Raw genomic sequence first — 17,216 nt, forward strand, 5'->3', positions numbered from 1 at the left:
TCCAGAGAGAATTGATCAGCCTATAAACTGTTATGATGTACAGTTTCTCTTTTAATAAAGAAACTGTCCATATGATAGGTTGTTCTTTAGATGTTTGGGGTAATTTTTAGAATGATATAACAGTGAATTTTGTAACAATGAATTTCTGTCTGTAGGCTTAGTATACCCTGTTACAAAAAGACACCCAAGAATGGAATTTTCTTTAGATCCATATGATATGCAATCTTGACATTATCGTTAATTGAGTTAATCCAACAAAAAAAACCAAAGACACCTTGGAAAACATATCCCATAATATCTGAAACAGAATTTATGATATTCTTAAGCTCAGTCATATGTAAACTGGCAGTGATGGAAGCTACTGGGTTGCCCATAGCAACCCCCTTTACCTGGAAGAAAGAGTATTTATTAAAGGTTTTTTTTCTGGAACGATGTCTAATTTTTTAAAAAATTAATAATTGGTTTCTTATGTGCTGGAAGGGAAATTAAAACTAAATGTTGGATGGCTGCCTCATGGTATAGATGTATAATTGACATCTAGTATAGTTAAATATGTGATTGTCAGTCTTTCACCCTTTTATCGATTGAATAAAGTATGCAATATATAGTGTAGCACACCATTTTTTCATGTTATCACTGTGAGAAACAAGAAAATTTAAACTTTAGAACAGGGGTCAGCAAACTTTTTCAGCAGGAGGCCGGTCCACTGTCCCTCAGACCTTGTGGGGGGCCGGACTATATTTTGAAAAAAATATGAATGAATTCCTATGCCCCACAAATAACCCAGAGATGCATTTTAAATAAAAGAACACATTCTACTCATGTAAAAACATGCTGATTCCCGGACTGTCTGTGGGCCGGATTCGGGCCTTAGTTTGGGGACCCTGCTTTAGAAGCTGCCAGACTGCCGGTAGACAGTTACATCTCTGCAACTCAAGACAACAGCATCTTTCCCCTCATCAGCTGGGTCTTAAAATTTTAGTTTCATCTACAGAAAAGGGGATGACACAACACTGGAAGATGCTCCATAAGGCCACTGCCACAAGCACAAAGGATGCTTTCTATTTTCTTAAAGGGACATTTATAAAGTGCAATTTGCAACAGTTACATCAGGGTCAGCAACCATTTTCAGCTGTGGGCCGGTCCACCGTCCCTCAGACCATGTGGCGGACCGGACTATATTTTGAAAAAAAAAATGAACGAATTCCTACGCCCCGCAAATAACCCAGAGATGCATTTTAAATAAAAGCACACATTATACTCGTGAAAAAACACCAGGCAGACCGTACAAATAACCCAGAGATGCATTTTAAATAAAAGGACACATTCTACTCATGTAAAAGCACACTGATTCTCAGACCGTCCGTGGGCCGGATTGAGAAGGCAATTGGGCCACATCCGGCCCACGGGCCTTAGGTTGCCTATCCCTGAGTTACATCCTAAGACAAGTTAAAGCAGTTCTAAGAGGATCAGATGGGACATGGACGCGGGTGGCGCTGTGGGTTAAAACCACTGAGCCTAGGGCTTGCCGATCAGAAGGTTGGCGGTTTTAATCCCCATGACAGGGTGAGCTCCCATTGCTCGGTCCCAGCTCCTGCCAACCTAGCAGTTCGAAAGCACGTCAAAGTGCAAGTAGATACATAGGTACCGCTACAGCGGGAAGGTAAATGGTGTTTCCGTGTGCTGCTCTGGTTCACCAGAAGGCTTTGTCATGCTGGCCACATGACCCAGAAGCTGTACGCCGGCTCCAAGGGCCTTGTTTCCGCTCTATGTGATTGCGATAATAAGTTGACGGAATCCTTCCATCATATAATCTTTACTTGCCCCCTGCACAGTGATGCTCGGGCAAAACTACTTAGACCAATAACCCAGAAACTTGTTGGTACGCCAGAAGAGTCACACCTTGCCCTACACCTACAAGACAATGATTCCTACATAACCTTGCAGGTGGCAAGGTTTCTAAACTCTGTTTTGTCCCAAAAAAGGCGAAGTGGCCAGCTACATGACCATTAAGATTTCTGTCATCTTTCCCTTTGATTACAGCTTCAATACCATTGTGTTTGTGTTTTTCTGTGATAGCTGTGGTTTGGTCTCTGGTGGCTTATGTCTATTTTTGTAACTTCATGTTTTATGTTTATATGGGCTTATAGCCGCAATAAAGTCTTGATTGATACGCCGGCTCCCTTGGCCAATAACGCGAGATGAGCGCCACAACCCTAGAGTCGGTCACGACTGGACCTAATGGTCAGGGGTCCCTTTACCTTTACTAAGAGGATCAGATACTAGCTTTATTGAAGTGCACTCAAGTTTGTACAGTATTAAATCATTACATAACAAAGGGATGTTCTTGTTACCTGCAATGCCACCCAAACCATAATATGTTAAGAATTAACTCCCTCAAAGTGTCAGTTCCTCCGGCAGGCTTTTAAGCATCTGTCTAAAGGCACCCTGCTGGATCAGGCCAATGGCTCATCTAATGTAGTAATCTACCTGTGGCAGGCCAGAAAGCAGGACCTGAGCACAGGGCAACTCTCCTGTGGCTTCCAGTAACCGGAATTCAAAAGCATTACTGCCTTTGATATTAGTGGACAAAGAATACATCCCTCATGGCCGGTAGTTAGCTATGGCCTTATCCACCCATCAACTTGTCTAATCCTCTTTCAAAGCTATTCCAAATTGGTGGCCTTCACTGTCTCCTGTGGGGGTGAGTTCCACAGTTTAACTGTGCTATGTGAAGAGGTGCTTTCTTTCATCCGGTCCTGGATTTTCCATCACTCAGCTCTATTGGATTCCTATCTTTATGAGAGAAGGCGAAAACTTTTCTGCATCAATTTTCCTATTCTCTAAACTGAACCCTCCCCCCTGCAAAGCTGCCTCTGCACACTTCCAGCCTTCCTTTTAGACCAGGGGTGAGAAACGAAGGATGGATTACAGTGTGGTTGGACTACAGCTCCCACCGCCCTTCAGCTATTTGCCCTTGCTGGCTGGGGCTGATGGGAGTTGGAGTCCAGCAGCGGGTGCAGTTTAACAGGCTGTATACCCACAGCTCTGCCTTAGAGGTTATTGAGGCGGGTCATCACGTGGCACGCGTCATCTTCCTTGTCACATGATCCTTTTATTTCTCCTCCTCTTCCACGTGATTCTTTTTGCTTTACATGCTGGTCGGAAGGAGAGAAGCGACGAGCGCGATGACAGCGCAAAGTGTGTAGCAACCGTCGTTGGGAGGGGGCGGGACCAAGCCTCAAAGGGGGCGGGGGGAACTTAGGGAAGCAGGAGGGGAAAGAATCCGCCGCGCTGTTTGCGGTCGGCCGGCCCCTCTTGAGGGGCAGAAATCTGGCCAGGGAAGGAGCCTGTCCGGGCGGAGAGGAGCGCCCTCCTGCCACGTGAGAGGCCGGCAGACGGAAGAAAGAACGAACGAGACACCCCTCGCCTGGCGCCTGAGGTAAATCGCTCCTCAGTCTACCTAGCAGGGTTGTTGTGAGGACAAAACGAGGAAGGGGAAAGTGCCATGTGGACCGCTTCGAGTTCCTTGCAGGTGGAAAAGTTGGACTGCGAATGAATAAATATTATAAGTATAATAGATGAAACGCACCTACCACCCTTTCCTCCAGCTTCCTGATTCACTTGAGCGGAGAGTGTTGGGTGTGTAACCCCCTCGACCCCTCCGTGGAAGGACTAGCGTGCTGGAGTCGGAGTGCGGAATGGGGAAGCACTCTGCACAGGCTCAAGGGCTCTCTTGGTCGGCTTCGCTTCCCTCTCCGCCATCTTCCCGCAGCTCCTGTTGGGAGTAGCTTTCTGGATTGCAAACCTCTTGGGGCAGGGATCTCTTCCTTTGTTTAAAGAATAAACAACCTTTTCAAAATTTCCTGTTAAACAAACTTAATTAATGCACCATCCACTCACTTAGACATTTTTATTTATTAATTTATTCTTAAAGGGAGAGTGAGTGAGAGCAAGAAGATGTCTCTCAAGAGGCATCTTTTAATTCATTAATTAATGCTGATGTAGCTGCTGAGTGTGTCTGTCTTTAAAGTCGACCTTCCTGAAAAGCATTTGATTCTGCTTGGGGTTGCGAGGCCCGCTCCAGATACGCCCCACCAGTGGAGGTTTCATTCTGTTGGGTATCTTGTGCCTGGGTTTTAGATATGTCTGCCCACCTTGGCCAGAGGATGGGGCCAGATGCTCTCCCCTGATTTGGTGTGTTTGGAAATACATGTTTGTGATGTGCAAAAGTTTTTGTCCCTTGTTAGCATTGAGGTGGTTTACCAGGGAGAGCTACCGGTAGCATATACTGTATAGAAGAACACAGGGTAAAAGCCCCTTGATGATTGGGATGTTGATGCTGCTTCGTGTAATGAACCGGTCAAGTTTACTCCCTCTGTTGAATCAGCCTTGTGAAATTGGTGATATTAGGGCTAGTTACTTGTCTTCTGGCTCAAGGTGTTTAGCTTGTTCCCAGGGGACAATTATGTGGGGCATTGTGGACTTGATGTTTCTTGTTTTGTGCAAAACAGTGTGAACTTTTGATGAACATCTGAGGGATGATGGTGCCAAAACTATGTAAACAGAGATGATTGCATGGGATGGAGCATGGGCCAGGATCCCATGGACTGCAACTAGTTCCACAAGCCCCAGGAGTTGGGGCAATTTTGGACTTCCGTTTCTCAAATAGCAATCTCTCATTCCACATGACAAGCTGTTTTTGTAACTGAGAGGTGTTTCCAAGGCAGTTTGTGATAAGGAATAGGTGGCAAAGTCTGCTGTTTCATGGGAGGGTGGGGACAGAATATGATTGGAGTGGTCTGAAATTGCTCTTTGGTTCTTGTTTTCTGTGATAAGTTAATTTGCAAACAAAATTCTAACTACTCTTTCAATCACTGCTTCCCACTGTAGTTTCTTTTTCTTTCACATTTACAGTATTTTCCATCCTTTTCTTTTTTTAAACTATCCTCATCCATTTTTGTGCAAATATAATTATAGTCCTTCAACTGTTTCTTCTTTCAACATAATATTGGATTTGATAAATGCATTAACTATAATGCAGTAGGAAAATGCTGTGGTTAAACTGAACCTGTAAGTGTGTACTAATTAAGGTAGGAAATATATAATATGTATGTATGACAGGTGGTCAAAAAAAGTTCAGGAAGGCTGATTAAAGCTGTTTCAGTTTCTTCTTACTTTTTTGTTTAAAAGGTTTATGTAAACTCCCTTTCACATAAGTATCAAAGTAATGTACAACAATAAAATCAACCACTTTAAAATTTCATAAATATACAAACACTAAACATGGAATTACATATGTGTGACATATGTGTGAGTGGCTTTGAAGGGAGGAAAGCTGGTAGAGTAGATTCTTCATTTCAAATGAAATTGCATAATATTTTGATCAAATCCTACACAGTAAACAGGTCACTAGATCTTATTAAGGTAATTATAGGGACACTTTATTTTGCAACAGTTGCATTTAAAAAACAAGCCGAACTACTTTTGTTCTTTATAATGGTACAGTTTAGTATGCATGTTCTCTTGGATTAGAAATGATGGTAATGAATCATTATTAATGAGATCCAGATCTTATTCTGATAAAATCTTATACTGTACAATACAAGTGGAGAACAGATCTTTCTACTTAAACTCATTCTTGTAATTTAGGGTGATGAGCCAAGGCGTACTTTCTTTTAGAGTAAAATAGTCTAAAATACTCACACAATATATATTTTTAATGGAATGATGAATGGTGGTTAATGAAGTTAAGATTGGTGCCTTACATGAAAGTGCAGCGATTTCAGTGAATTGTTTTTCCTTGTAAAGTCCGTAACTGATTGAGCCATACAAGAACAAAAGAAGAGTGTAACTGGGCAATGGTTCATCTGTTCCAACACACCGGTTCTCATCGTGGCCAAACAGATTCCTGTGAAAAACCTGCAAGCAGGTCTCAGGCACAAGAGCCCTCTTTCTCTCCTGTGGTTTCCAGCAATTGCTATTAAAAAGCATTACCACCTCAGACAGTGTGGGCAGAGCATAGCCATCATGACTAGTAGTCATTGATAGCCTTATTCCTAATGAATTTTCCTGATCTTCTTTAAAAGCCATTCAAGTTGTTTGCCATAACTGCTATCTATATACATCAGAGATCCTCCTTCTACTGAATACAATAAATGTCAGATTTGGCAACTGGAATGGACACAATACTAGTTAGATCTAAAATAAAAGTTATACTAAACTTTATATAAGTAGCTATCCCTAGAAAGCACACAGTATATCTATGCACCCAGCTTTTCAGACATGCTAAAGTTAGATTGTTAACCACTTCTGGCGCCATCAGGGTGCCCTTGGGCTTGCTGTTCAAGCTCCTGCCAACCTAGCAGTTCGAAAGCATACCAGTGCGTGTAGTTAAATAGGTGGTGGGAAGGTGCTCGTCATGGTGTTCTGTGTGCCAGAAGTGGGTTAGTCATGCTTGCCACATGACCCGAAAAGCTATCTGTGGACAAATGCCAGCTCCCTTGGCCTGAAAGCAGAGGTGAGTGCCACACCCTGTAGTCGAATTCAATTGGACTTAACTGTCCAGGGTCCTTTACCTTTACCATTCCCCAAACAGTTCAGGTATCATCTCAGTTTAATAAGCCAAGATAAGCACCTCTAGGTTATCAATCCACCTGTCACTAGAGGCAGAAGTAATGTTTGTGTACAAGAGTGTCTTTTATCAGTTTTGGCTGCTTCACCAACTACAACCCTATGTGTTCAGTGATAACCTTTCGTCTGTTATCTTTTTAGCTGGTAACTTCCCATTTGGGCTACTCCAATGCATTATACATAGGGCTACTTTCAAAATGATTCAGAAACTTCAGTTACAGTATTTCAGAGTGTTGGTGCAAGATTGTTACAAATAGTATGCTGGTGCTTCACCATCTTCACTTGAGCCCAGTCCAGCCCATTTCCAGGCCCAGTTGATCAGAGGCTATGGATCAAGTGCCCCCACAAAGTGAAGTGTGGACGGTGGCTACAGAAGAGAACACACTGTGATGCTCTTAACTGTGGAATGTGCATTGCGCACCCCAGGGATGCTCACTTGGGGCCTCCATTGTGTCATTTCAATGTTAGGTGGTTACCTTTTTTAATTTCCTAGGCTTTTCATTTGTTTCATCTGTTTTTACTCTTTTGTTTGCTTTTTTAAACACTTTTTTATTTTTATTGAACTTCAATGTGTCACTTTTTTGTTGTGAGATGCTCTGAGAGCTTTAAATAATTATATGTTTAGGCTAGTGTCCTTACTTTAGTCACTGAATGTAATATGGAGAAAGGTACTATTACCTCCACTTGAAATCTGTGGACAGAGACACTTAAATGCCATTAGGTGTTGCAAACTATATAATAACCCCATCAATACATACTACTAAAAAAGCTGTAAAAAGTACAGGGATGCAATACAGGGAAGCATTATACAGAAATACAGGATTTCGTGCAGGGATAGGCAACCCTCCTGATATTGCCTTGTAACTTTCATCATCCCTGATCCTTGGCCCTGCTGACTAGGACTGAAGTTGGAGTCCAATAACATCTGGAGGGCCACAGATTCCCTAGCTTAGGGCTTGATTTTGTGTGAATGAGCTAGTGTGAATGAACTTGTTTTTGTGAAGAGTACTAGAACATCAGCCTTCATCTTGGTTATTTACAGTGTTCGAAATTAGCCAGGTGCCAAGTGCATTTTGCACCTATCAGCCACTTGTGACCAAGTGAAGATGCCTGGGTACCAGGATGGTGCCTGATATCTCCACCATCTGGAGGTTCATGCCTGGGGATCTTTGGAACTTGACTGTTTTCATACACTGATACTACATCCAGTAGAATTCTGTCAGTTATATTTTATCTGCACAATCAGAATGAATTTCAGGAACCAAAATGCTTTTTCTCTGCAGCCTGAGCAGGTGTAGTGAACAATGTTAGAGTTAATTGCTGTAGCTTGTCCTCACTTACTCTACCCCCACTGCTCATCTCACTGTTGTGAAGAATGTTCTTATGTAATGAATGGTCTGTGTCACCATTAAGAAAAAGAGATAGGAATAGGCCAATATATATGTTGGCTGTCTCTGGATAAAGCAACTTTCATAGAATCATAGAGTTGGAAGAGACCACAAGGGCCATCCAGTCCAACCCCCTGCCAAGCAGGAAACACCATCAAAGCATTCTTGACGTATGCCTGTCAAGCCTCTGCTTAAAGACCTCCAAAGAAGGAGACTCCACCACACTCCTTGCTAGCAAATTCCACTGTCGAACAGCTCTTACTGTCAGGAAGTTCTTCCTAATGTTTAGGTGGAATCTTCTTTCTTGTAGTTTGAATCCATTGCTCCGTGTCCGCTTCTCTGGAGCAGCAGAAAACAACCTTTCTCCCTCCTCTATATGACATCCTTTTATATATTTGAACATGGCTATCATATCACCCCTTAACCTTCTCTTCTCCAGGCTAAACATGCCCAGCTCCCTAAGCCGTTCCTCATAAGGCATTGTTTCCAGGCCTTTGACCATTTTGGTTGCCCTCCTCTGGACACGTTCCAGCTTGTCAGTATCCTTCTTAAACTGTGGTGCCAAGAACTGGACACAGTGCTCCAGGTGAGGTCTGACTATTACTTCCCTTGATCTAGATGTTATATTCCTATTGATGCAGCCCAGAATTGCATTGGCTTTTTTAGCTTTTGGCTTTTTTCTACTTTAAGTTTTCAGAGTTCTTAACCTAGCATAAGGTTGTCATCTGAACTAGCCAGATGCTTAACTAAGAATCAATTACCGGTATAGCCAGTCCATCATTTGAAAAATGAGGCTTTAGAGTTGTCTTGCCCAAAAATGGCAACTAAACATTCCATTTTTGTGACTGTAACAGGGTGGATCTGCAAACAGAAAGAAAACACTATAAATAAGTTAGAAATCAAATCGTTATAACAAAAGGGAAAAACACTGGAAAATCGCAAAAAAATATTTTGTTTATAACACATTCAAAATGCTGTTTTTTGGACTAATGTAGCTGAGTCCCTAGGTTTAAGGAGCAATTAGGTGCTTAGCTTATATATCTGAGTTTCTAAAACTGGTTATTTAATTATCCAATTTAATTATTCGCTAAATCTTTAGTTGACTGTTTGGTGTGGATAATGGAGTACCGATATCTGCATATTCTGGGGCTTTTTGAAAAATTCTGGTGTGTGACTAATAACAGAAGACAATACTGTATGTGGCTTTTCCTTCCAACAGTGGCTGGCAGGTGATATGTATGAAGCTATAGGTGTGCCTTGCACTTTCTTCATATCATAAAAACACACCTATACTGATAAATTAGATGAGTAATTAACTAAAAGATATTTGATCTACCAGCTTGGCATACAAATGTTATTCATCATTAGTGAAGTGAACAAAGGCATCAGATAAGCAAAACAAGAAACATTTATATGTAGAAATATTTGGTTAGGTACTAGAACTGATAGCAAACATTCGTATTCTTATTTTTAAAAAGGAAGGTCATATGTTATGGAATCATTTTTCCCTGAGAAGAAGGCAAAGGAGAAAAGACCCAAACCAGAGAGTTTATGTACAGGAATTTGGAGACCACCAATGGCCAGAGATTTTTAGCTTTATTGGCTTTTTTCTTATTTTAAAAGTACTTGTACTTTAAATGATACATCTGTGCCTTGAAGAAAGGCAACGAAGTATATTTGCAACTTACGTGCATTTAATTTGTGCACATTCAGCTTTATGTGCTTGGCAAAAAAAATTAAGAGGGAGAAAAGGGGGCGGACTCTGAGAAAGAAGACTTTGGCAATCTCACGTGCTACTGCACCCATTGTGTTTTGAAAACACACAATTTATGCTTTAGGTGCGGTCTTCAGAACATAACCTTTGTGCAAGTTGCAGGTCTGCAGAATAGAAAATAATATGTAAGTTAATTGCTGCATTATAATGCCTAGTATTCAAATACTGTCTCCATCATGAATTTACTAAGTGTCCGGAGCAAGCCACTGTTGAGGTGTAGCTGCCTATCTACAGCAAGAGTGGCTACAGTTCCCATCATTATTTAGATTATAAATTTATGAATCAGTGCATATTTTTGAAACATGGAAATGCCATGTCTGTTGTGCATGTGGAATTAAAAAACAACAACTAATTCTTCAATTCATCTTGGTTTGTTCATGTGTGAAGTAGCCACCCAGCATTGCACAACTTGTGTGACCCACCAAGGTGAGAACACAGAGCAAGGTAGAGTATAATCTGCTGGACCAGTGGTTTGCAACCAGTGGGCTGTGGCACCCTGGGGTGACTTGAGGAGCAATCGGGGAGCTCCTGAGGGTGGCCTGTCCTTTCATTAACTCACAGCCCATATCTTCCTGCATTATCTGTCTTGTTATCTTCCTGCATCCCTTTCTCTCCCCTCCCCTCATATTTTCTTAAAATCTCCCCCCCCCCAAACAAAAAGCTTTCCCAGCTTCAGTAGATAACAGTTCCTTAGGTTTACACAGAGGGCTTGAGAAATACAAGAAAATAGCAAAGTAGGTGGCCTGGATGTGTGTGTGTCCTATAAGGAGAGATTTTAAAATAACCGTATTTTAGTGGTTTGTTTGATTCTTATGGGTTCTTTGTAGGTCTTGGTGTTGCAATAGAAGACCAGAGAATTGTGTGTGTGTTTGTTAAAGACACACTACTAAGTTGCTTTTTATTGCCTCGTGCATTGGTGATGTCATCTAAGTGATTATGGTGACATCTTTACACATAACCGAGTTATTGTCTTCAGTTCCTTATTTTGGGAAAATATTTTAATCTCTTCTTAACACTATATCCATGGCTCTGCCTTGGCTCTGCTCTCTGCTACCTAAAGTTAAAAAATGTAAAGTAGCTCTCTAGTGGTTTCCTCTAGTGCTGGAGAGAACAAAGCGGCTTTGTCTACTGCATTGTCATGAGAGTGTAGTGTGAAAGTTGGAGAGACTAGCCTCCCTCAATTCATCATTTCAGGCTCTTTGAATGAAAAACAAATGTTGAGAATATGAGCTATTCCATCTCTTTAGTTAAAAGATAACACTAACTGAGAATTTTGGGGTCATAAGTTTTAAATTGTATTTGTCTTTCATGTGCTTTGTTTCCTATTTTTTGTATGCATCTTTGTGAAGAATTTTTCTTAACATGCAAGTTATACGTTTATTAAACTTACAATATCTCTGACAGGACTTGCTTAATTTCATGATGCACAAAAATGCAAATGCAAATTGTGTAGATAAAGGACAGGATGCAGAGAACTGTACAGCTAACTTTTTGTGCCCATGAAAAGTGGCAGAGCTTCATGCTCTGGCATGGGGGTGGGTGGGGGGTGGAGAGCAAGCGGAGGCGGGGCTGGTGCGTGTCCTGGGGCGTGGCACGCTGCCTTAGGGGGTGGGGTGCCCAGTGCAGACGGGTGGGTCAGCCGCGATGGCACCCCTTTGGGATCGCGTTGTCGGGCGCTCCCCCCACATTCCTCTTCCAGTGCCCATGAGGACATTAGATTATATTTCTAAAACAGCAGCCCCTTGTGCCATTTCACAAGACATACTTTGAAACTTAGTTGAGTTTTAAAAATAAATTGGGCTTTCAGAAGTGTGCTAATGAAAAAGAACATAAAAATAAAAAATCTTTGCTCATCTGCAACTGTATCTTGGGTGTGAACCTATGGCATGTTTTTGGACTCCTGCCAGTGTATGCCAAGCCAAGAATTTAAACTTTGGTTGGCTTATCTGAACTCAGTGGGTGTCAGTGCTTAGAACTGACTGGCAAATAGGGAAGTTCTGAGTGCTAAGTTCAGGGAAGCTGAGCTGTAAGCAAATTGACTTCCACAATTGTGCATTCACAGGCTAGCTCTCTGCTATTGTCCAGCAACACAGAGTTAACAGGGAAGCTGCAAGCTAAGCGTTAATGCAATTTTACACCATTTTTTTCTTTTTGAGCTAGGGTCGCCGTTTCTGTTTACATTCCCAAGATGAAGTTCTGTGACTAGATTCAAGTCATATTTTAGCTAGTTATTCACTGAAAAACAAGAAGTTTATTTTCTTAACATTATGTAATACATTACTGCTCATTCTCTGATGCCTTCCCTATATAGAGAGGTGTGAAACAGGGTTGCGTTCTTGCCCCAACTCTTTTTGGCAAATACTTCTCCCTGGTAGTCTCCTGTGCCTTTGGAGCAATGGGGGTCTGTTCAACCTGGCATGTCTCTGTGCCAAGACAAAAGTGTTACGGGTCCTTATCCAAGAGATTTTGTTTTCAGATGACGCAGTGCCTGGAGACAGATGGTCAGGTCGTACATCTATAGCAGTGACCAGAGGAGGAATGACCACTTGGAACAGAGAGTAGAAACGCCATGGTGCATCTGCAGCAGCACAACTGGACACCTTCATGTGCCCCAGCTGTACCAAAACATGTCACACCCATATCAGTCTCTACAGCCACAGCAGGTGCTGTAACCTTCCAAAAGTTTGACTTCACCCCCAAAGGTGCACTCCTCCATGGTCTCCTGAGACAGACGGATTTCAACTATTCTTAGGTGCTGTGAAAACCACATTGTGTACTTAATCTTCATACCATTGTGGTTTAATATAGCATGATATTATTAGTTAGGTTAAAATGTAGTTGTTCAGTGAACTAATATTTACAGTAAACATCTCAACCTGTGTAAATTACACTTGTTACAGCAATCTTCTAAAAGAAGGTAAAGAGCATAATAGGGTGGGAAATGCATCTTAGCCAAATCCCATTTTATCTATGATTTGAACTTAGTTAGGTGAAAACCATCTTTTGTTACAGCTGATTTGCACCTGCTACTTAACTGCCACCTAAACGTCTTGTTCTGTGTCTGTATAATAGGATAATAATCTTTATTGAAATTGTTATGTGACAAACAGGGATTTTATACCATCAGGTGTAAAATTAGCAGCAGGTGAATATGAAATTCTAAAACCCCTTGTTTTGTACATGTTTTGTGTTTAGGGTTTTTCAAGAGATTTTGGGAAGTAAAAAAGCTTCATTAACATGTAACCTTGAAATTTTGGATCCCCTCCAAACTGATGCCAAAGTTATGTGGTGCAAACCCCGTGTTTTGTGCTGCCCCCAAACAGAATAATTGATACTCAAACTGGGGGCCATAGGTATCTCCCCCCCCCAAAAAAAAGCTTCAGAAGAATACGGAAAGCTTGTTGCAAAAATTGTACAAAATAGCACAAAAATGTTTGGCACTGGTTTGGGGTGAATTGAACAATGTTGGGTTTTGTGGGGGTGCCCTCCAGATGTTTTGGATAGCAAATTCTAAGTTCCAGCCAGCATGTCTGCAGTGATTGGGGCTGATAAGACTATAGGACATGAAGAGGAAAGGCTGGCCTCAGATATTTCAGCCCATTGAGTGCCTAATGCTGCACTCCAATTTAACAGCAAACTTTCTATTTTAATCTGATCAAGTGTTAATTTGGAAATTGCCAAACATCTTGTGGACTCTTCAGGAATATTATGTAGAGAGGTAGTTATATATGAGGGCTGTGTGTCCATTTTTTTATTTTGAAAATTTATACAATCTGAATTAATTGTTCATTCCTTATACAGTATTCCAGTTCCTCCAAAGATGATGATATTGTCAGCATGAAAGGAAGGCTCTAATTACCTGCTTTACTAATGACCTAATTCTATCTGTTTTGGAATTTATGTAAACAAGGGCTTGGTCACGTTTGAATTGCAGGGATAATTGTATATTCCACATTTGTTATTTGGGTCAATCCTCCAGGGATTTGTGCACACTGATGATGGTACAGTTGTAGGCCTGCCATCCTTTTTGCTGTTGGATACAGGTTGCAGTGCTTATTGGTGATGATACCATGTACTCTACTCCTCCCGGTGTTTATTTACCTTTGGATACAAAAGTCTAAATGAAATAGCAGGTTGCTTGTCATAGGAAGGTATATATTTAAAGCATCATATAGTGGCCTGTGATGTAGTGGTGGTTTCCATTATGGAAAATCTTGGCAATATGCACCTGGCATTTCTGTTAGGGTATTCTTTTAGTTCATGTTTTTATTTGGAAAAATTACTGAATGCAAGCAATGCTTTGTTTGATTATGCATCTCAAACAATGTCCATGATATTTTATGAAGTTCTGTCCCGTCTCCATCCCTCCAAAAAATTACCTCCAAGGATCTTATATTCTAGAACTTGACATTTGGAAGCCCACCCAATACCCATGTAGCTCCATGGACAGAAAAGCAGGCAGAGGAAGGTGCTGGGGAAGCAACAAGGTGGGAGCCATAAACACACAGAGTAGCAGCCTCCAATGGCTCACTGCATGCAGGAAATGGGAACTCAAGATACATCAGGGAAGTGGTCCCAACTTCCAGTTGTCCAGATAACAATTTCTGGACAAAAGCAGTGGCGCTCCTGGGACAAAACCACAATGCAAACTCCGCAGAACAGCTCCCTATCTTAACTATGCAAGCACAGCAGCAGACAAGCAACACACATATAACAGGATATTTCCTTTCCCCAGTGATCAAATCATAGATGCTGGGTGCACAGAGGCTGCAGATGGAATCCCACCAAGGTGAAATGTGTTTTACATGAAGTTCAAATTCAGGGTATGGCCCCTCACTACGTAAAGTGAAGTGGGGGGGGGATCCTCACTCCAAATACGGCTCAATCAGTCAGGAGGAGTGCTGCATGGAACAATAGCCTGGCATCTGCATGGACCAACCAGACCTTCTGGCCAGTGTTCAAAATTAGCCAGGTGCCAAGTGCATTTTGCACCTATCAGCCACTTGTGACCAAGTGAAGATGCCAAGGTGCCAGGATGGCACCTGACATCACCATCTGGAGGTTCATGCCTGGGGATCTTTGGATCTTGACTGTTTTCACACATTGATACTACATCCAGTAGAATTCTGTCAGTTATATTTTATCTGCACAATCAATGAATTTCAGGAACCAAAATGCTTTTTCTCTGCAGCCTGAGCAGGTGTAGTGAATGTTAGAGTTAATTGTTGTAGCTTGTCTTCACTTATCTCAGCCCAGACGTATACTAATACATCTGTTAATCACAGTCAATCCATCATTTGAAAAATAAGACTTTAGAGCCATCTTACTCCCAAATGGCAACTAGACATTCCGTTTTGGCGACTGCAACCTTGGTCTAAGGAGCCATTTGGTGCCTAACATATATTTGAGTTTCTAACACTGCTTCTGGCCCAGCCCTGCCTCCTTATCAGCCTATGTGACCAATCCATGTGCACAACCTTTATTTTGCCTTCTACGTCAGACCTGCTGGGTAGCATCATAATGGATTTGATTGCCCCTCCCTACATTATTCCTTCCATCTACCCTGTCCCAGTGTGTCATACACCCTCATGACAGCAGATTTTGTGAAGTCAGAGCCATTATTGAACCTGCCCAAGCTGGAGTAAATCCCCAAAAAGTGTGCATGAGGTTTTCAGTGTATCACCCCAGCAAGGCTCCTGAGCCGCATGTGGGAGTGCCTGGCTTAGAAAAATATAGCAGTAGATTCTCCCCCCCCTCCCCCAATGTGTCTGCCCTTGACATTTTTTTAAAAAGTTGGACTGCTGTTCTTGTCCACAGCATAATGTTGAATAGGTACCTCGCCACTCATGTGTGACCATGTATACACATGGTGCCGGTCAGTGCTTTTTCCTTTAAAAATATTTAGGGGTACTCTCATTTTCCTACTCATATGAGGCCAAACTTAGATTCACAAAATGTTTAGAGGTATGCATACCCCTGTGTATTGCCAGAAAAAAAGCACTGGTGCTGGTATATAAATAAATAGAATACTACCAGGAAATGGCAGGAAATAGCTGGAGAGTCCTTGTGGTTTGGACATCCGTGAGGGTGGAGGAAGCCCCGAAGGGACCTGAGGTGCGATGCTGCTTTGTTTAGACCAGGCATCCCCAAACTGAGGCCCCCCAGATGTTTTGGCCTACAACTCCCATGATCCCTAGCTAACAGGACCAGTGGTCGGGGAAGATGGGAATTGTAGTCCAAAACATCTGGAGGGCCGAAGTTTGGGGGTGCCTGGTTTAGACTATGCTTAACAGCTGGTGTGTGGAGTAGCGCAGCAGCTGCAGCCACTTTTCTGCTCATCCTCCAGCCTCCAACTAGCCACAGAGCTTTAAGCCTAGATATTTTGGTCTGGATTGGAGAAAGAGTGGGAGAGAAAGCTGGAGAGCAGGAAAAGGTTGGCATAACCTCCGCATAAGTGGTGGGGACACCTGCATAAAGCCATCAAGTTTGCTATGTAAAAAAATAGGCTTTTTTCCAACACACTCTTCCTTTCCCAGGTGCCTTCATGTCATTTCATAACTGAATCCTTTCTGTGCTGCTTCTGCTATTTGGATGGGCAGAAATCCAGTATTTCAGATGGATATATCCCCAACTAATATGTACTGGATTCTGTACTTAGGTCACAAGATAACACTTGATAATACTCTTTTTAAAATATAATGACAATTTTAGTGGATGCATATGGTCTTTGTTAAGTTTCATGTAAGATAAGTAGTTTAAATGTCCAGAGGGCTGGAAATTAACATAGGCCGTTTCTTGCCTGAGTACAAATACTATATCTGTTATTTTTCCTTTACATCTATCAGGAATGTGAAGCGGTAAATAGAATGGATCCATTATCAGGTGCCAGATCAATTGATGTTTGTGTGGAGGGGATGACATGCAATTCTTGTGTACAGACTATTGAGCAGCATATTGGAAAACTAAATGGGGTTCACCATATTAAAGTAAGTATTTTTTTCATATTGCTACCAGATCAAAGGGTATATGACAGGGGTCCCCAAACTAAGGCCCGGGGGCCGGATGCAGCCGAATCGCCTTCTAAATCCGGCCCGTGGACAGTTCGGGAATCAGCATGTTTTTACATGAGTAGAATGTGTCCTTTTATTTACAATGCATTTCTGGGTTATTTGTGGGGCTGCCTGGTGTTTTTGCATGAGTAGAATGTGTCCTTTTCTTTAAAATGCATCTCTGGGTTATTTGTGGGGCATAGGAATTCGTTCATATTTTTTTTCAAAATATAGTACGGCCCCCCACAAGGTCTGAGGGACGGTGGACCGGCCCCCAGCTGCAAATGTTTGCTGACCCCTGGTATATGAGCTGTGGTGGGCCTTGTTCTGCTAAGCAGTTCACAGGATATAATCCATCTAAAGTTTTTTTTG

The 17,216-nt window shown here is 42.0% G+C and overlaps 1 protein-coding gene across 1 annotated transcript in view; it reads left to right on the plus strand.

Moving 5' to 3' along the window:
• Positions 1–3,227: 3,227 nt before the first annotated feature.
• Positions 3,228–17,216, plus strand: part of ATP7A (ATPase copper transporting alpha) — a 41,346-nt gene continuing 27,357 nt past the window's right edge. The window contains exons 1-2 of the mRNA XM_035113566.3: positions 3,228–3,442; positions 16,641–16,781. Coding sequence (XP_034969457.1) covers positions 16,662–16,781 — 120 coding nt within the window. The 5' untranslated portion in view covers positions 3,228–3,442; positions 16,641–16,661. The remainder of the gene's footprint in view (positions 3,443–16,640; positions 16,782–17,216) is intronic.

Source organism: Zootoca vivipara, chromosome Z2 (assembly GCF_965207765.1).
Source record: "Zootoca vivipara chromosome Z2, rZooViv2.hap1.1, whole genome shotgun sequence".
Lineage (NCBI taxonomy): Eukaryota > Metazoa > Chordata > Lepidosauria > Squamata > Lacertidae > Zootoca > Zootoca vivipara.